Source organism: Engraulis encrasicolus, chromosome 10 (genome assembly GCF_034702125.1).
Source record: "Engraulis encrasicolus isolate BLACKSEA-1 chromosome 10, IST_EnEncr_1.0, whole genome shotgun sequence".
Lineage (NCBI taxonomy): Eukaryota > Metazoa > Chordata > Actinopteri > Clupeiformes > Engraulidae > Engraulis > Engraulis encrasicolus.
The window spans coordinates 6119862-6133233 of NC_085866.1; the positions used below are offsets into that span (position 1 = coordinate 6119862).

At 42.5% G+C, this 13372-nt stretch overlaps 2 protein-coding genes across 3 annotated transcripts; one reads left to right on the forward strand and one right to left on the reverse strand.

Moving 5' to 3' along the window:
- Nucleotides 1–415: 415 nt before the first annotated feature.
- On the reverse strand, nt 416–9569 carry sgo2 (shugoshin 2). Its single transcript, XM_063207935.1, has 8 exons — nt 9499–9569; nt 9082–9197; nt 8497–8672; nt 6321–6410; nt 6115–6154; nt 3188–5761; nt 2008–2125; nt 416–743 (listed from the first exon to the last, which is right to left on the reverse strand). The coding sequence occupies exons 2-8, from the start codon at nt 9167–9169 to the stop codon at nt 620–622; spliced, it is 3210 nt and encodes a 1069-aa protein (XP_063064005.1). The 5' UTR covers nt 9170–9197; nt 9499–9569; the 3' UTR covers nt 416–619.
- Nucleotides 9426–12839, forward strand: fkbpl (FKBP prolyl isomerase like). Of its 2 annotated transcripts, none has more exons than XM_063207938.1 (4): nt 9426–9489; nt 10535–11020; nt 11121–11480; nt 11868–12839. In XM_063207938.1, exons 2-4 carry the CDS (start codon nt 10547–10549, stop codon nt 12267–12269), a joined length of 1236 nt encoding a protein of 411 aa, XP_063064008.1. In that variant the 5' UTR covers nt 9426–9489; nt 10535–10546; the 3' UTR covers nt 12270–12839. The 2 variants fall into 2 exon arrangements, with proteins under 2 accessions (XP_063064008.1, XP_063064007.1); XM_063207937.1 differs by lacking the exon at nt 9426–9489 and adding an exon at nt 9985–10060.
- Nucleotides 12840–13372: the final 533 nt, after the last annotated feature.

Sequence of the window (13372 nt, forward strand, 5' to 3'; positions counted from 1 at the left end):
ATATTTATATCATGTACGTATCGTTGTGCATCTTAAAGATCAAAAACGTACTTCCATCACTTTGGAATGGCTGTTTGTGATAGGCCTATGTTAATAAATCATTGTAAAGTCGTATAGGCCTAATATAACAACAAGTAGAGTAGGAGGAGAACATATATTGAAGTTCATGTGTTTCATATCCAACTCTTGATATTATTATATAGGGTAGGGGTTGCTTTAGGTATATATATATGTATGCTGTATATGACCTCTCTTGACCTTTACTCATGCCACTTTATTTTCTCTGCTCAAAATAGCCTACTTAGTGTAGAAAGTAAATGCCCTGATTGCAATTTACAAATATACAGACTACTGTTGACACAACATTCGGGCAAGACACATAATCTAAGAGGACAGCCACATACAACAATGAAGAGAAATTTAAGATACAATTTTATTTGTTAAACAAACATTAAGAAAACTTTCAAGTAAAACACGAAAAATGTTTGAACAGATAAAATAGTTGTAAAAAAAAGATACAGCAAAAAAGGCGATAGGCTACAGACAAAGATAAAGATAAAAAAAAAGATCTTTTAAAAAATCACAATAATTCAGATAAGAAATGCACTTTAAAACATCTTTACAAATTTGCCTCAGTTCTTTCCTTCAGGGTTTTTCGTTTCACCTTTTTGGGCTTCTTAACTTTGTAGACAGGTGACCTGAGGAATTCTGTATCGCTGAACTTGTCGCCTCGTCTCATTTTCCTGCAGAGGGGTACATCAAAACACAAGCAAAAACACATTCATCAAAACAAGAAAAAAGCAATGTTTAAATAAAAGCTTTTCAATGTTATTTTTGATAAGAATTTTTGATCATTTTAGGGACAGCACCTACCCACAAGCCATCCGCTACTTGAACTTGAACATGCACTAGCATTTTACAGCCACTCCACTGCCTGGCCTTCTACCTCTGCCAACCTTGCACTATGTACTATATTATGTCTTATTGCACTTTTCAATGTTTATTATGTGTAATTCCCTGTTTATTTATGGCCCCTCTTGTTTTCTTGTCTTTGTCTTAGCTATATGTATTTCAGGGCTTGACATTAACTTTTTCACCCACCGTCCAATGTGGCTAGTGGTTTTCCTGAGTCAGTAGCCATTCAGGTATTTCACTAGCCATACATTTGATATTGGGTTTTTTTTGCCCTTTATCATGATAGTGTACGTCTAACCTCAAAAGACGAGGTGCTACAGCAAGATGAGTGTATAGCTTTCAACATGGAAGTAAATCAAGCACTGAGTTACTGGGCTTTTTCTTGAACTTAAATACAAACAATTAATACACAAGGGGCAAACATCAGAATATAGGCAAGGCAACTATGCCCTGTGATGAAGGTAAATATGGCCGCAACGCGTAGGCCCATGTGTTTTTTAAACAGAATAGCCATACTAAATTATATTTTTCTCAAATCTCAGAGTGCCTCTGCTTTTTTCCTTCCCGTTTATAGGCAACTATGATTCGTACGTCATACCGAGTAATAAACTGCCAGCCAAATTGGCTAGTGACTGAAATTATTACAAGCCACAGACAAGTTTTACCAGCATTTGGCCGGTTGGCAGGTGCCAGTGTCAAGCCCTGATGTATTTGTGTTGTTAAATGTATGAGCAAACCAAAGACGTTCCTAAAAACTGTATGTTATACTGTTGATTTGGCTATAATAAACTTGAACTTGAAGAAGAGTGCCTTGGACTCCCTCCGTTTTAAGGAAAACAGCAATGATAAGCACTACAGCAATTCTACAGTACAGTAATGATCAATAAGCACTGATTGCATATTCATGATATTCCTTACGCCTATTGCAAGTGGGCCTTGAAATAATTTTCTAAAAATCAAAATAATAGTTGTGTGTGTGTTGCTGTTGACTATTTATTATTTCAGTTTTCTTGTTTCTTGGGCCAGAGGTAGGCCCCACCAAACATTTGTGAAATTTTCATCTGGGCCCCAAGTTGGGAACCACTGCCTTACGCGTTTATTGGCGGCTCCTTGTAGGAGACTGCGGCTCCCCTGCGACGTGATCCTCGACCAGCTTCGGTATCTGCTGTCTGCAAGTTGGTGTTGGTTAAGCTTTTCATGGCTCTTCCGTCTGTAAATATAACAGAGACACATGTCAAATCAAACTCCTGCCATTACTACACATCATCAGACACAGTGCAAGTTTGTTTTGACAGAATAATGAACCTTGCAAATCTGCCCTACAAAGCAAAAAGGCAGTAACTGCATTGCTGTTTAAAATGACTAACTATAACTTTAATGACATGGCAATATCAAAGTCTACAGATAAATAAAATTATTGATTTGGAAAAAGGGTGGTAATATAAAGTAACAAAACTGTCACATCAGTAATATCCCAAAAAAACACTTATACTGGATTGCGGCATCATTTTAAAGTCAACTGACTCAGTTTTGAGCTCTGCGCAGTTACTGCCTTTTTGCTTTGTAGGGCAGAAATGCACAGACAGTGATTCAAGGAGTTTAACGCCAAGCAATTCCGTTTCTTTCCAGGGGTGGTTCTAGACAGGGGCCAAGACATGGTGAGCCAAGGCCCCAGTAGATTTCCCCCTGTGCTGAACAGCCAATGACCACGACGTGATATGAATACATAATATAGAAAATGTATAACATTACAAATTTCTCTCTATTGCCACTCTATGTGAAAAAAAAACAATGGCACCAACTCAGCCCCCCTGGAAATTTTGGTCTAGAACCTTCTCCTGCTTCTTTGAACTTGAGGCTCAGTTGACCTGTAAGCAAGGGGACCTCTTCATAGAATGAGATGAATTTCAGGCTTGAAGAAGAAAGTCCAGTTGATTACAAATAAAGGAGAATCAAGACCAGTTGGAGTGCTACCTGGAAAGTAAAATACTATGCAAAAGTGGTGCTCTTCGATGACAGGCTTAATTCATTAATTCATTCTACAATGAAAGTTGTAGAATACCAAGGCACTCATCTTTGTAGTTAAAAAGCCTTTATTTTAGGGCACAACATGATTAAAAGTGTTTAAATAATGTTGCGCCCATTAAAATAAAGGCATTTTAACTACAAAGAAAATGAGTGCCTTGGCTACAACTTTCAAAATGGTTACAGATAAACCCCTTGGATAACATGACCTGGATGAATGAGAGTTTTAAAAGATGTGGAAAGCTACCTGGGGATTGGCTTGACACTGTTGGCGATGCGTCCTGGTAGATTTCAATGGCCTGAGAAGGCTGCCGTGAAGGGCCACTCGATGCAGCAGGACTGTCCAGAAGGAACGGGTCTGCAGAGCCGAGGTCAAGGGACGCCCATGGAGGATTTTCATCCATCAACCACTCTGTCTCTCGACGGGGCGCAGCCACTGACTTCTTGGATTTTCCCGGGTAAACCCGGGTCTGTCTTTTGGGAAACAAACCAGATGTTCTGCTAGATGACCTCTTATCAGACGCCCTGATGGATGAGGGTTCAGCCTCAGGTGGGTTGCGGTTTTCGGCAACCAGAGTCGGACACGTTGAAATGACATAAGTCTCTCTCCATGTCTCTCTGTGAGTATTGGAGGGTTGAACTGTTGAAACGGCAGAAGAGCCGGTTGTAGGGAAATGTACAGTGTCACCACTTTCACTGCAGAAACTAGACTCTGCAGGGGGATCAGATTTAAGCGATTGTTTGCGAGGTTCCAAGACACAGTTTTCCGTGTAATCCTCTACAAGGTATTCGGCATTCTTCTCGTCATGCTCATTCAACATTTCATCTTTCTTGCAGCTCATATTTGTGACAGCCACAGGCTTCTTGCTGTTTTCTGGGTAAACCTGGGTCTGTCGTTTGGGTAACAAACCAGATCTACCACTTGACTTCAAAGGCGCTCTATTAGATGCACTAGGAGGTACAGTGTCAGTAAGGAGGTCGCTTTCATGGTCTTCAGTTCTCAGTCTCGAGCCTGTAGTGAGTACATACGTCTCTCTCCATGGCTCTCTCTGAGTATTGGAGGGTTGAACGGTTGACATGGCAGACACCCTGCTACCGCTTGTTGACTTTGAAAAAGCTCTGTTGGATGTAGTAGGTACAGTGTCAGTAAGGAGGATGCCATTTTCATTGTTTTCAGTTGGTAGACTTGAGTCTGTAGAGATTACATAAGTCTCTCTCCATGCCTCTCGCTGCGTATTGGAGGGTTGAAGAGTTGTCATGGCAGACACCCTGCTTCTGCTGTTTGTAGTGAAATGAACATTATTACTACCTTCATTCAGCCAACTAGACTCTGTAGGAGGATCAACTTCAGGCGATTGTTCTGGAAGTTCCAAGACCATGTTGTCCATGTCTGAATGCCCTGCAGGGTTTTCCGCATTCTCCTCGTCATGTTTATCCAACACTGTGTCTTTCTTGCGTTTCATTTTCCTCACAGACACAGACTTCCTGGAGCTGTCCAGGTAAACCTGGCTCTGTCTTTTGGAGAAAGAAGCAGTTCTACCGCTTGTTGACTTCAACAAAGCTCTGTTAGATGTAGTAGGTACAGAGTGAGTAAGAAGGATGCCGTTTTCATCCTCTTCAGTTGGTAGACTCGAATCTGTAGGAATGACATAGGTCTCTCTCCATGTCGCTCTGTGAGTGTTGGTGGCTTGAACTGTTGGAATGGCGGACACTCTGCTAATGATGTTCGTAGTGAAATCAAGGCCAATGGCATCACTAGTTTTATCTAAATCAAGGCCAACAGCAGCACTAGTTTCATTTAAATCAAGGTCAATAGCATCACTTGTTTTATTTAGGCAACTAGACTCTGCAGGAGGGTCAACTTCAGGTGATTGCTCTGGAGTTTCCAAGACTATGTTTTCAGTGCAACCATCTGGAAGTCGTTCTGCATTCTCCTTGTCATCCTGGTCGTCATGGGTTGACAACTTGGGTTTTGGGACCTTTCCTGGCTTCTTCTCCTGGGCAGGCCTATTTTTCTGTTTCCGAACTTTCTTTTCTTTTAATTTGTCCCTTTTGGCTTTTTTGGATTTTGTTGGCACCTCCTGCTCCCCATCTGCAAGGAAGTTGCTGATCCTCCAGATTTTCACAGGCACGGCGGAGTCTGAAGAAACTCTTCCGCAGTCTGTGGCATCTTGGGGGACTTTCAAGAAGTCGTTGTTGGTCTTGTGCGAGTTAACAGTAAGCCTACTGTTTCTCCTTAAAGTAACATTTGTTTTTCTGCGAGGACCAACATTTGTCTCTGCAATCTTAACAACTGGTGCAGATTCGACATCAACATTCAAATCAACATTTGGCGTTCCTTCCAATGGTGTGTCTTGCCCTTCACTAAATGCAACATCCACTGCTGCAGCTTGATCCACAACTTCGGGTCCGACGCTTTTTGTCACACCGTCCGTAGCATCTGTCGATGGTGGTTGAGAATTTGTCTTGTTGCTTGCGGATGTTATTGGGGCAACACTGATGTCAGCGCCGGTCATCTCCATGGTTGAGTTGCACAACAACGTTTCCTGATGAACGGTCTGCTTTTCTGAATGCTGGATTTGCTGGCTTGAGAGACGCATGGGTACTTTGCTGATGACGCATGGTGCAACAGTACTGATGGAGTTTTGGAAATCATCTCCAGGCTCTTGTAAGCCGGGTTGAGTGTTGATGCCGAAGAGGGAAGCCCTCTGAGATCCGTGATTGGTCCACGATTCCCTGGCTGGTCTGCCGGGAACTTGCAAGACATCATCAAACCTGATCTCTGGAATTCCGTCTGTTTTACCAACAGAAATCGGCTGATCTGTAACACAAGTTTTAAATGAATGAAGTCATGAAAAGCCTGAAACACCCATAGATGACGAATGGAATGACTGATGTTAGGTGGGCGAAGCAATTCAGCAAACAAATCCCAAAGGCACATTACCTTGATCACATCAACTTAGCTATAATATTGGACACGTAAATTGTTAAGTGTTCTCCCAACCAACACTATTAGTAGTAAATAATTAATTGTCAAAAATGCACATGTTCTAGCCCCAAACATTCTCAGAAGACTGCATATCAGGATATTTGCAAACACTTCTAGATCCATAGTTTTACGACTTGTGTGCCAGTCAGTTAAATAAATCAAAAAGTGATTTAAGTCTTGCGTACCTTCCAGGTGGTCTGCCTCGAGATCATCACAAAAACTCCCCTGAAGAACAGTAAGCATGCAACTTAATACAAGAACACAATACAACATGTATTTATTATAGCCTATTAATTTATCACAACTATGAAGTTGACTCAAAGCCATGAACATGTACAGTCTTCAACAACACATAATCTTCCTTCAACAACAAAAAAGAGAGAGTAATTACCAAATCTCCTTCGTCTCCACCTTCCATAATGTTGGTAGCTTGAACAAAACCATTGTAAAAGTTGTTGTAGAACTTTTCAAGGATTGAATACTGAAATAAGGAGGACACATATAACTTTAATGAGCGTAACCCACTCATATGCACTGAGTTTACTACCAACTCGATCAAGTTGTAATCAGGGTTCCCACTCTTTTTCAAAAATCATTTTCCAGGATATTTCCAGGACATTTCCAGGACTATTTTTGGATAATTCAGGACAGATATTTCATCCGTCGGACCCACAATTTGGACATACACAGCGACACACAATGCATTTTAGAGACAATGTGACTTTAAGGTTGAAATGAGTTGATCTCCTCTCTTGACCAATTTTGCGAAGTTACAGAGTTCAGATTTTATCCATTATGGCGTTGCACCCACTGACCATGAGCACAGTGTCTTTAAGCAATGTCCTCGGACTACACCTAACCCAATGCATTTTCCATTGAGTGATACTTCTTATCCAATGTACGTTATTTGCTTAGTACTGGCGGCAAGGTAAAATGCAAAGTCACTACCGCCAGGGCTAGAGTGTGAAACAGGTCATAGGACATAGTGAATTTGTGTCAGCTGTAATTAAGGCTGAATGACAGCTGTAATTTAACCACAAACTGAACATTGACGACAGGACATCCTATTTTGACCGGGCCGGAACTAGCAGCAGCTCCTCGCACCCACAATGCAATTCAAATTGCGGAGTTTCCAGTGTCACAATTTTTATCGATCATGGCCTTGCATCCACTGCGCATGGTGTCCCCGGGCTACGCCCCCGTACTACACCGTGGCCAATGCAATTTCCTGCGAATAAGCGTTCTTATCCATTCTATGTTTTTTGTCCAAAGGTATTGACCTAGGAATCTGCTGGAGCTTGGCGACCACACCCCTATGTCAAATTTCGCAAGCCCAGCACGTGCAGCCTCTGTTCAATTGAAATGCTTTCTGATCCACAAAACGTTTATTCGGAATGAAATGAAAGTGCAATGTAAACTCACATTAATGTCACATTATCTCAGAAATTAATACCTTAATAGTCTCTCTCTTATCGCAAAAATTAGTGTACTTGGATTTAAATGCATTCTCCACAAGACTTGACTTTGACTTTTTTGCTCACCAACCATTGTGGCCAGTGGTTTCTGTCTTTCTGCAAGCCAGTTTTGTTGCCAGTTTCTTTTTCTCTGGAATATTCTTGCATACAAACAATTGATGCGACTACTGTGATTTGTCACACCAAAGATCAAACTAGCTTTCAAAGTGGCTAGTGAGACTGAAAGCTCTGATCTCCAAAAAAGATAGCAGTACAATTTTTTGTAAGGAAGTGCTAGCACTGCCTATTTGTAGGCCTATTATGACCGTAAGCAGGTTTTCGAGAGATATATAACGCCATGATATCAGCTAGCGACTTTTCAGCAAGCCAACTAGCGACTTCTAGCAACTTTTGGCAACACTGAGTCAAAGAATATGACATGACATATGACATATGGCAACCTGACCAAACTGTGTGTGTGTGTGTGTGTGTGTGTGGACAATAATGTATTCAATAGGTGGATATAAATTGAATCGTCATGTCTAGACTCGGAGAAGAGTAAAAATTATACCACAAACAAAATCGGGAAAAAGTTGAAGGAAAAAAAATCCAGGACAAATATTTTTTTCCAGGACATTTGGTGAATTTCCAGGACTTTCAAGGACTTGAAAACACATCTCTAAATTTCCAGGTTTTCCAGGTTTTCCAGGACGTGTGGGAACCCTGTGTAATGTACAGTATGGATCAAGCACCAAGGTTCCCACTCCCAAGTCATATTTAAAATTCCATGACCAGAGTAGAATTTCCATGAACTCCCATAAAAGGAAATAGCAACATCGGAATCAGATCAGAAAGGGTCAATTTGTGACTGCCAGTCTTTCAAATTGCCATTTTCAGCCAACTGGCTTGAATTTATTTTTTGCATTCTAGATTGTTGCACAATTTTAGCGCAGCAAGTAACCAGTATGTATGTCACTTGTGATATTATAATACAATTTTGTCAAATGTCTATGCTATTCCCTGACTGAACAGGTAAAATGGCCAAATTCTATAACTTTCCATGACTTTCAATGACCAGTGGGAACCCTGATGAAGCACATTCAGTCAACTCACCATCTGGCTTTTCTGGTGTCGCTGAACACCAAGGTCGAAATTCAGAGCATGCATCCGATGTCGCAATAGGGCAATCTCTCGAATTGCCATCTCAGTCTTTTGCGTCTGTTCAGAAAGGGCTGTAGCCAAAGCCTTATTGTTGCCTTGAAGCGAAACTTTGAAGAACGATGAAGTATCTGGAGGGCGACATGATTGACAGAGAGTATCCATTCATTATTATTACATGGAATGACATATGTCCTCCCTAACAACAACAACAACAACAACAACAACAACAACAACATCATCATCATCACAGTCCTTTCATCTTCCAAATTCCATTAATCATACACAGTCAGTGCAGTTTTTTACAATATGCAGTTCTTGCGCACTAATGCTGCTGTAAGGCTTGAGATTTTATACTGCACACACTATGCAGTTGTTATGCAAGAGGGAGGTTGTGTTCAGTGTTTGACAATGCTTTGTCAGTGTTTGTCAATGTGGTTAGACCTCGTGCCTATTGGCATTGATGTTACATGCAGATCATGCATACAGACTTCAACAAATCTCTACAGCAGTAACCCACACTACTTAACGGAAACCTACTTAGACATTTAGCCTTGATCTTGGTGGCGACAAAAGATGCGTTTTTGGGACCACCCTTTGGGGTCCGTGGTTTCTTTTGCGTTACCATGACGAAGTTTCATTCAGTCTCAAAATACCTGTCACAAACAGAAAATAAACATTAAATGTTAGCAGTATAAAAGCAGAAAGGGATTGTTTCTCGGTCATAGAAATGTGAAAGAAGTCAAATGTATAGGAGTGACAACTTCCCTAAAACAGTAGGCAAACGTTTTAGGAATCGTTATGGCAAACAAATAAGGGCAAACACAACCGTGGTGTTACATTCAGAATCCATCTATTTCGGAGAGGGGACTTCTTCGAAAACAGCAAATGACGTTATCGTGGATTTAATAAAAGTTAATCAACTCATAAAACACTATATTTCACAAGGTACGTTACCTTTTATTAAAAGAAAACAATGATCATCTTCCCAATCTACCGCCGTCTCTCTATTTGGTTGGTGGTGTCCCAAATGGACCAATCACATCGTTAGAAATACTTAATCGCTGGAGTGCTCAACTGGTCGAAAATGTCTTTATTGCCACCTTGTGGATTGGAGTGTAATGCGAAGTGCTGCGATTACACTGACTTGTATAGTATATTTATACTATTTACAAGTCAGTGTGCGATTACATTGCGTAGATGTTGTTGGTTCAGTGTTGTCCACTTACATTATAATGGTATCCCTTAAAAAAAATAAGAGATGAGTAAATCCATGTGTGAATTGGCATTATTTTAAAGTTATATCTGACAATGTCGTCGTCGTGGTAGTCCTTTCCCAGAATGGCTCTGGGCATTCTAAATACAACAGCGACATCTTGCGGTGAATCCACTTTATGACTCTACAATTTGCCTTATCCACTCCGACACTGTTGGGGGCAATATAAAGCTCTCAGTACTTACTTATCCATAGTTGAGTTTTTCTTCTTCCACTGTCAAACCGAAAACACTGGCAGAACAGGTAGGGTGATGACTACTATTTTCGTCTTACCAGTACTGCAATAGATTTATCCATCACTGTAAATGAGTTTTATTAAATTGGCATCTGAGCACTGCATGACCAAGCGAAACAAACTCCCATACTCAGACAGAATAACGCTCCCATTCGTTGTACCGCACCTTGGTTGCACGTTGCAAGTGGTGAATGACTCGACATTCAGTTGTGATTACACATTTTACGACTGTGTTATGCTGCCAATATTGCTGATCCAAATAATTCACCGAATTAACATATGTATGCTGCCAATGCGTACACTATCCAGTCTAGGGCCAGCTCCCTCCTCCATTATTTCCACAATGCGCTGTGCATTCTAGCCTGACAGGCCACACCATTCATTTTGAATTAGGCCTACAAAGTAATCAATGTGGTCCGGTAAAACCAGGCTACTGTGCATGCATCACCAGTAATTCCCATATGCCTTGCATTTCTACACAGCCATATCTCTAAATGAGTACCCCACAACCACCTGGAGGAGACAGCAGCCATGCAGCCAGCCGCCAAAGAGGCATCACGTCCTGGGTGTCGGCCTGTCCCGGCGGCCTCTGGGAGGTCCAGAGGAGAGGGCCAGCGGAGAGGAAGACAGAGTTTGAGACGCCCGCCCTGGGCTCGGTGTGCAAGGTCAGGGTGCAGCTGAAAGGACATCCAGCTCTAGACTCAGAACCACAACAAGACTCGTCCTCACAACCCTCCAGCGAAAAACAACAGCAGGACACGTCTTCACAACAACCCTCTGACGACAACAAATGTGAGGGCGACTCATCGAGCCCCTCCGTCTCGGTCCTGGCCTCCTCCTGGCCTCGTACTCCAGACTCAGTGCTGCAGATCCCTGTGGGCCAGTGGGTCCAGCTCGTGGTCGGGGAGGGCCAGTGTGATGTCATCGAGGGATGCTTAGAGGGGATGAAGGCTGGGGAAGAGTGTGAGGTGAGTTATGATGAGTAAGTACACACATACGCACACGCACACACGCGTGTCATACATTTTTCTTGTCATGTCATTTTTCTTTTATGCCTCATTCCTCCAGTTTCAAGTGAGGCCTCACAGTAAGGACGCCACACCGAAGCTTCCCGACACCAGGAAACAGGCAGAAGGACATCAAGATGCAGACGCCAGCGCAGTGGAAGAAGGCTCATCATCATCATCATCACCTCACCACCACTGGGGCACATACAGGCTGGAGCTCCATTCTTTCAGCCCGGGCAAGGAATCATGGGAGATGACGTCGGCAGAGAAGTGGACGTGGGTGAAGGCGCACAAGGAGCGCGGCAGCCAGCGTTTCGGGAAGGGGGACGTGTGGGGGGCGTCGGACTGCTACTGCAGGGCTGTGAAGCTGCTCATCACCCTGACGGAGAGGAAGAACGGAGAGAAGAAGAAGAAGGGAATGGTAGGGATGCAAACAATTAATCAGTTCATCAACTGAAATCGATTAATGTGTTAATTGAGTAAAAAAAAAACATTCATCTCAATGAATTGCCAATTCGACTGATAAGAGACCCAGGTGAACTGGGCATGTGAAGAGGGGTGTGAATAGTGAGAATATTTAAATCACCTTTAGATTAAAACATTTAAATAGAATTCATTTGAATTAAGTATTTTGTCTCAATTTTAATTTGTAATATTTAGATTAAATTGTTGTTTTTCGGGAAGCATTGACATTTCGGGTGGTGTGTGTGTGTGTGTGTGGGGGGGGGCAGTTCATGAATTAATCGTAATTTATAAGACGATCAATAAGGTCAATCAACTAACAATTACCGGTCGTTTGCATCCCTAGATGGAGGCGCTGGAGGAGGGCAGTTCGCCGGAGGAGGAGTCAGACGCGGCGGCCACCACAGAGCAACAGCACATCCCCACGGAGGAAGAGTATAACAGTTTGAAAGCAGAGATCCACTCCAACCTCGCCCTGTGCCAGCTGAAACTCAACCAGCCCGGCAAAGCCCGAGCCAGCAGCCAAGACGCGACCCAGCTGGACCCGCTCAGCACCAAGGCCTGGTACCGACTGGGCCAGGCCAGCCTGCTGGTCGGGGAGCTGCAGGACGCCCGGCGGGCCTTCGGGAAAGTTCTGGAACTGCAGCCCAACTCAGCGGCCGCCCGTCAGGGTCTGAAACAAGTGAACTCAAAGGAGAAGGACGTGAACAACAAGCTAGGCCAAAGACTCAGCAAGATGTTTACTTAATGTCTTATATCTATGTTCTTACATAGTTGCCACTGGAAATGTTGTCAATGTTGTCTTGTGAATATTGCTTACATGTGAATATGTAATCTGCATATATTACAGATGTTTTGCTTTGGTGAACATGTTTGTCCCATAATGAGGAGCAGCACTGGCTTCCTCATTCACACTACTCTACCTACTGTAAGTGGAACGTATTGTCAGACACCGTTTTTGAATTTCTTGTATTTTTTTATTCCATGTTGTTGCAATAGTTGCTGATTTAATTTTTTTTACCAACTGTAGCCTATTGGCAAAGACTGTGCACATGCCTTATTATTGTTGATATTGAATGTGTGGGGGGGACAAAGGGGTCATTTCCTGACCCAGGGAGAGTGTTGGAATTGGGTCCCCATTGCATTGTATGTAGTGAGGGGCTTTTTCGTCAACACTTTGCCCAGGGCCAAATTTGTCAACGGCCCTGTGTGTAGGCCTACTTGTGTGTGTTCCTTATAACAATCTACTGGGCGTAATTGAACACAACAGATGATGGTCATCATCACAGAATGTCAATTAAATAATATTTATACCAGATTCCATGTCATGTCAAGTTATTCCCACTTTTCCTCGACCGATGCAATTAAATAATAGATATTTGGCCGTGTGGATCGGAGGGTCATTCATGACCTATGACCTCACATTATATAAAGCGCGTGCCACAGGAAGAGGATGATCATGTGTTAGCATGGCTGCTGTACAAATGCAAATTGGCCTGAAGTGTAGATTGTATAAATTAGCGAGTTGGGCAGTAGCCTTTGATTATTGGCCAACGTTTAGGCCTAGAAAAACGTTTGGTTGGGAAGTCTGACAACACTAAATGAGGAGGGCGTTTCGCAGACTTTTCAGCGGGAGCCGACAATGGACTTGTAATGGGGAATGATGCATTTGTTGTGTCAGCCACGATGCTGGTGTGGCACTGGAACTTGACTGAGCAAGAAGATATCTAAAGAAAGAAATCTCAATTTTACGGAAACGTGGAAGTGAGGCATGCGTGTTCAAATTAAGGTAGGCCATTAAGCAGTGGTGTAGTCTACTTTTTTATGGTGCGTATACTGTATATTTGAGCA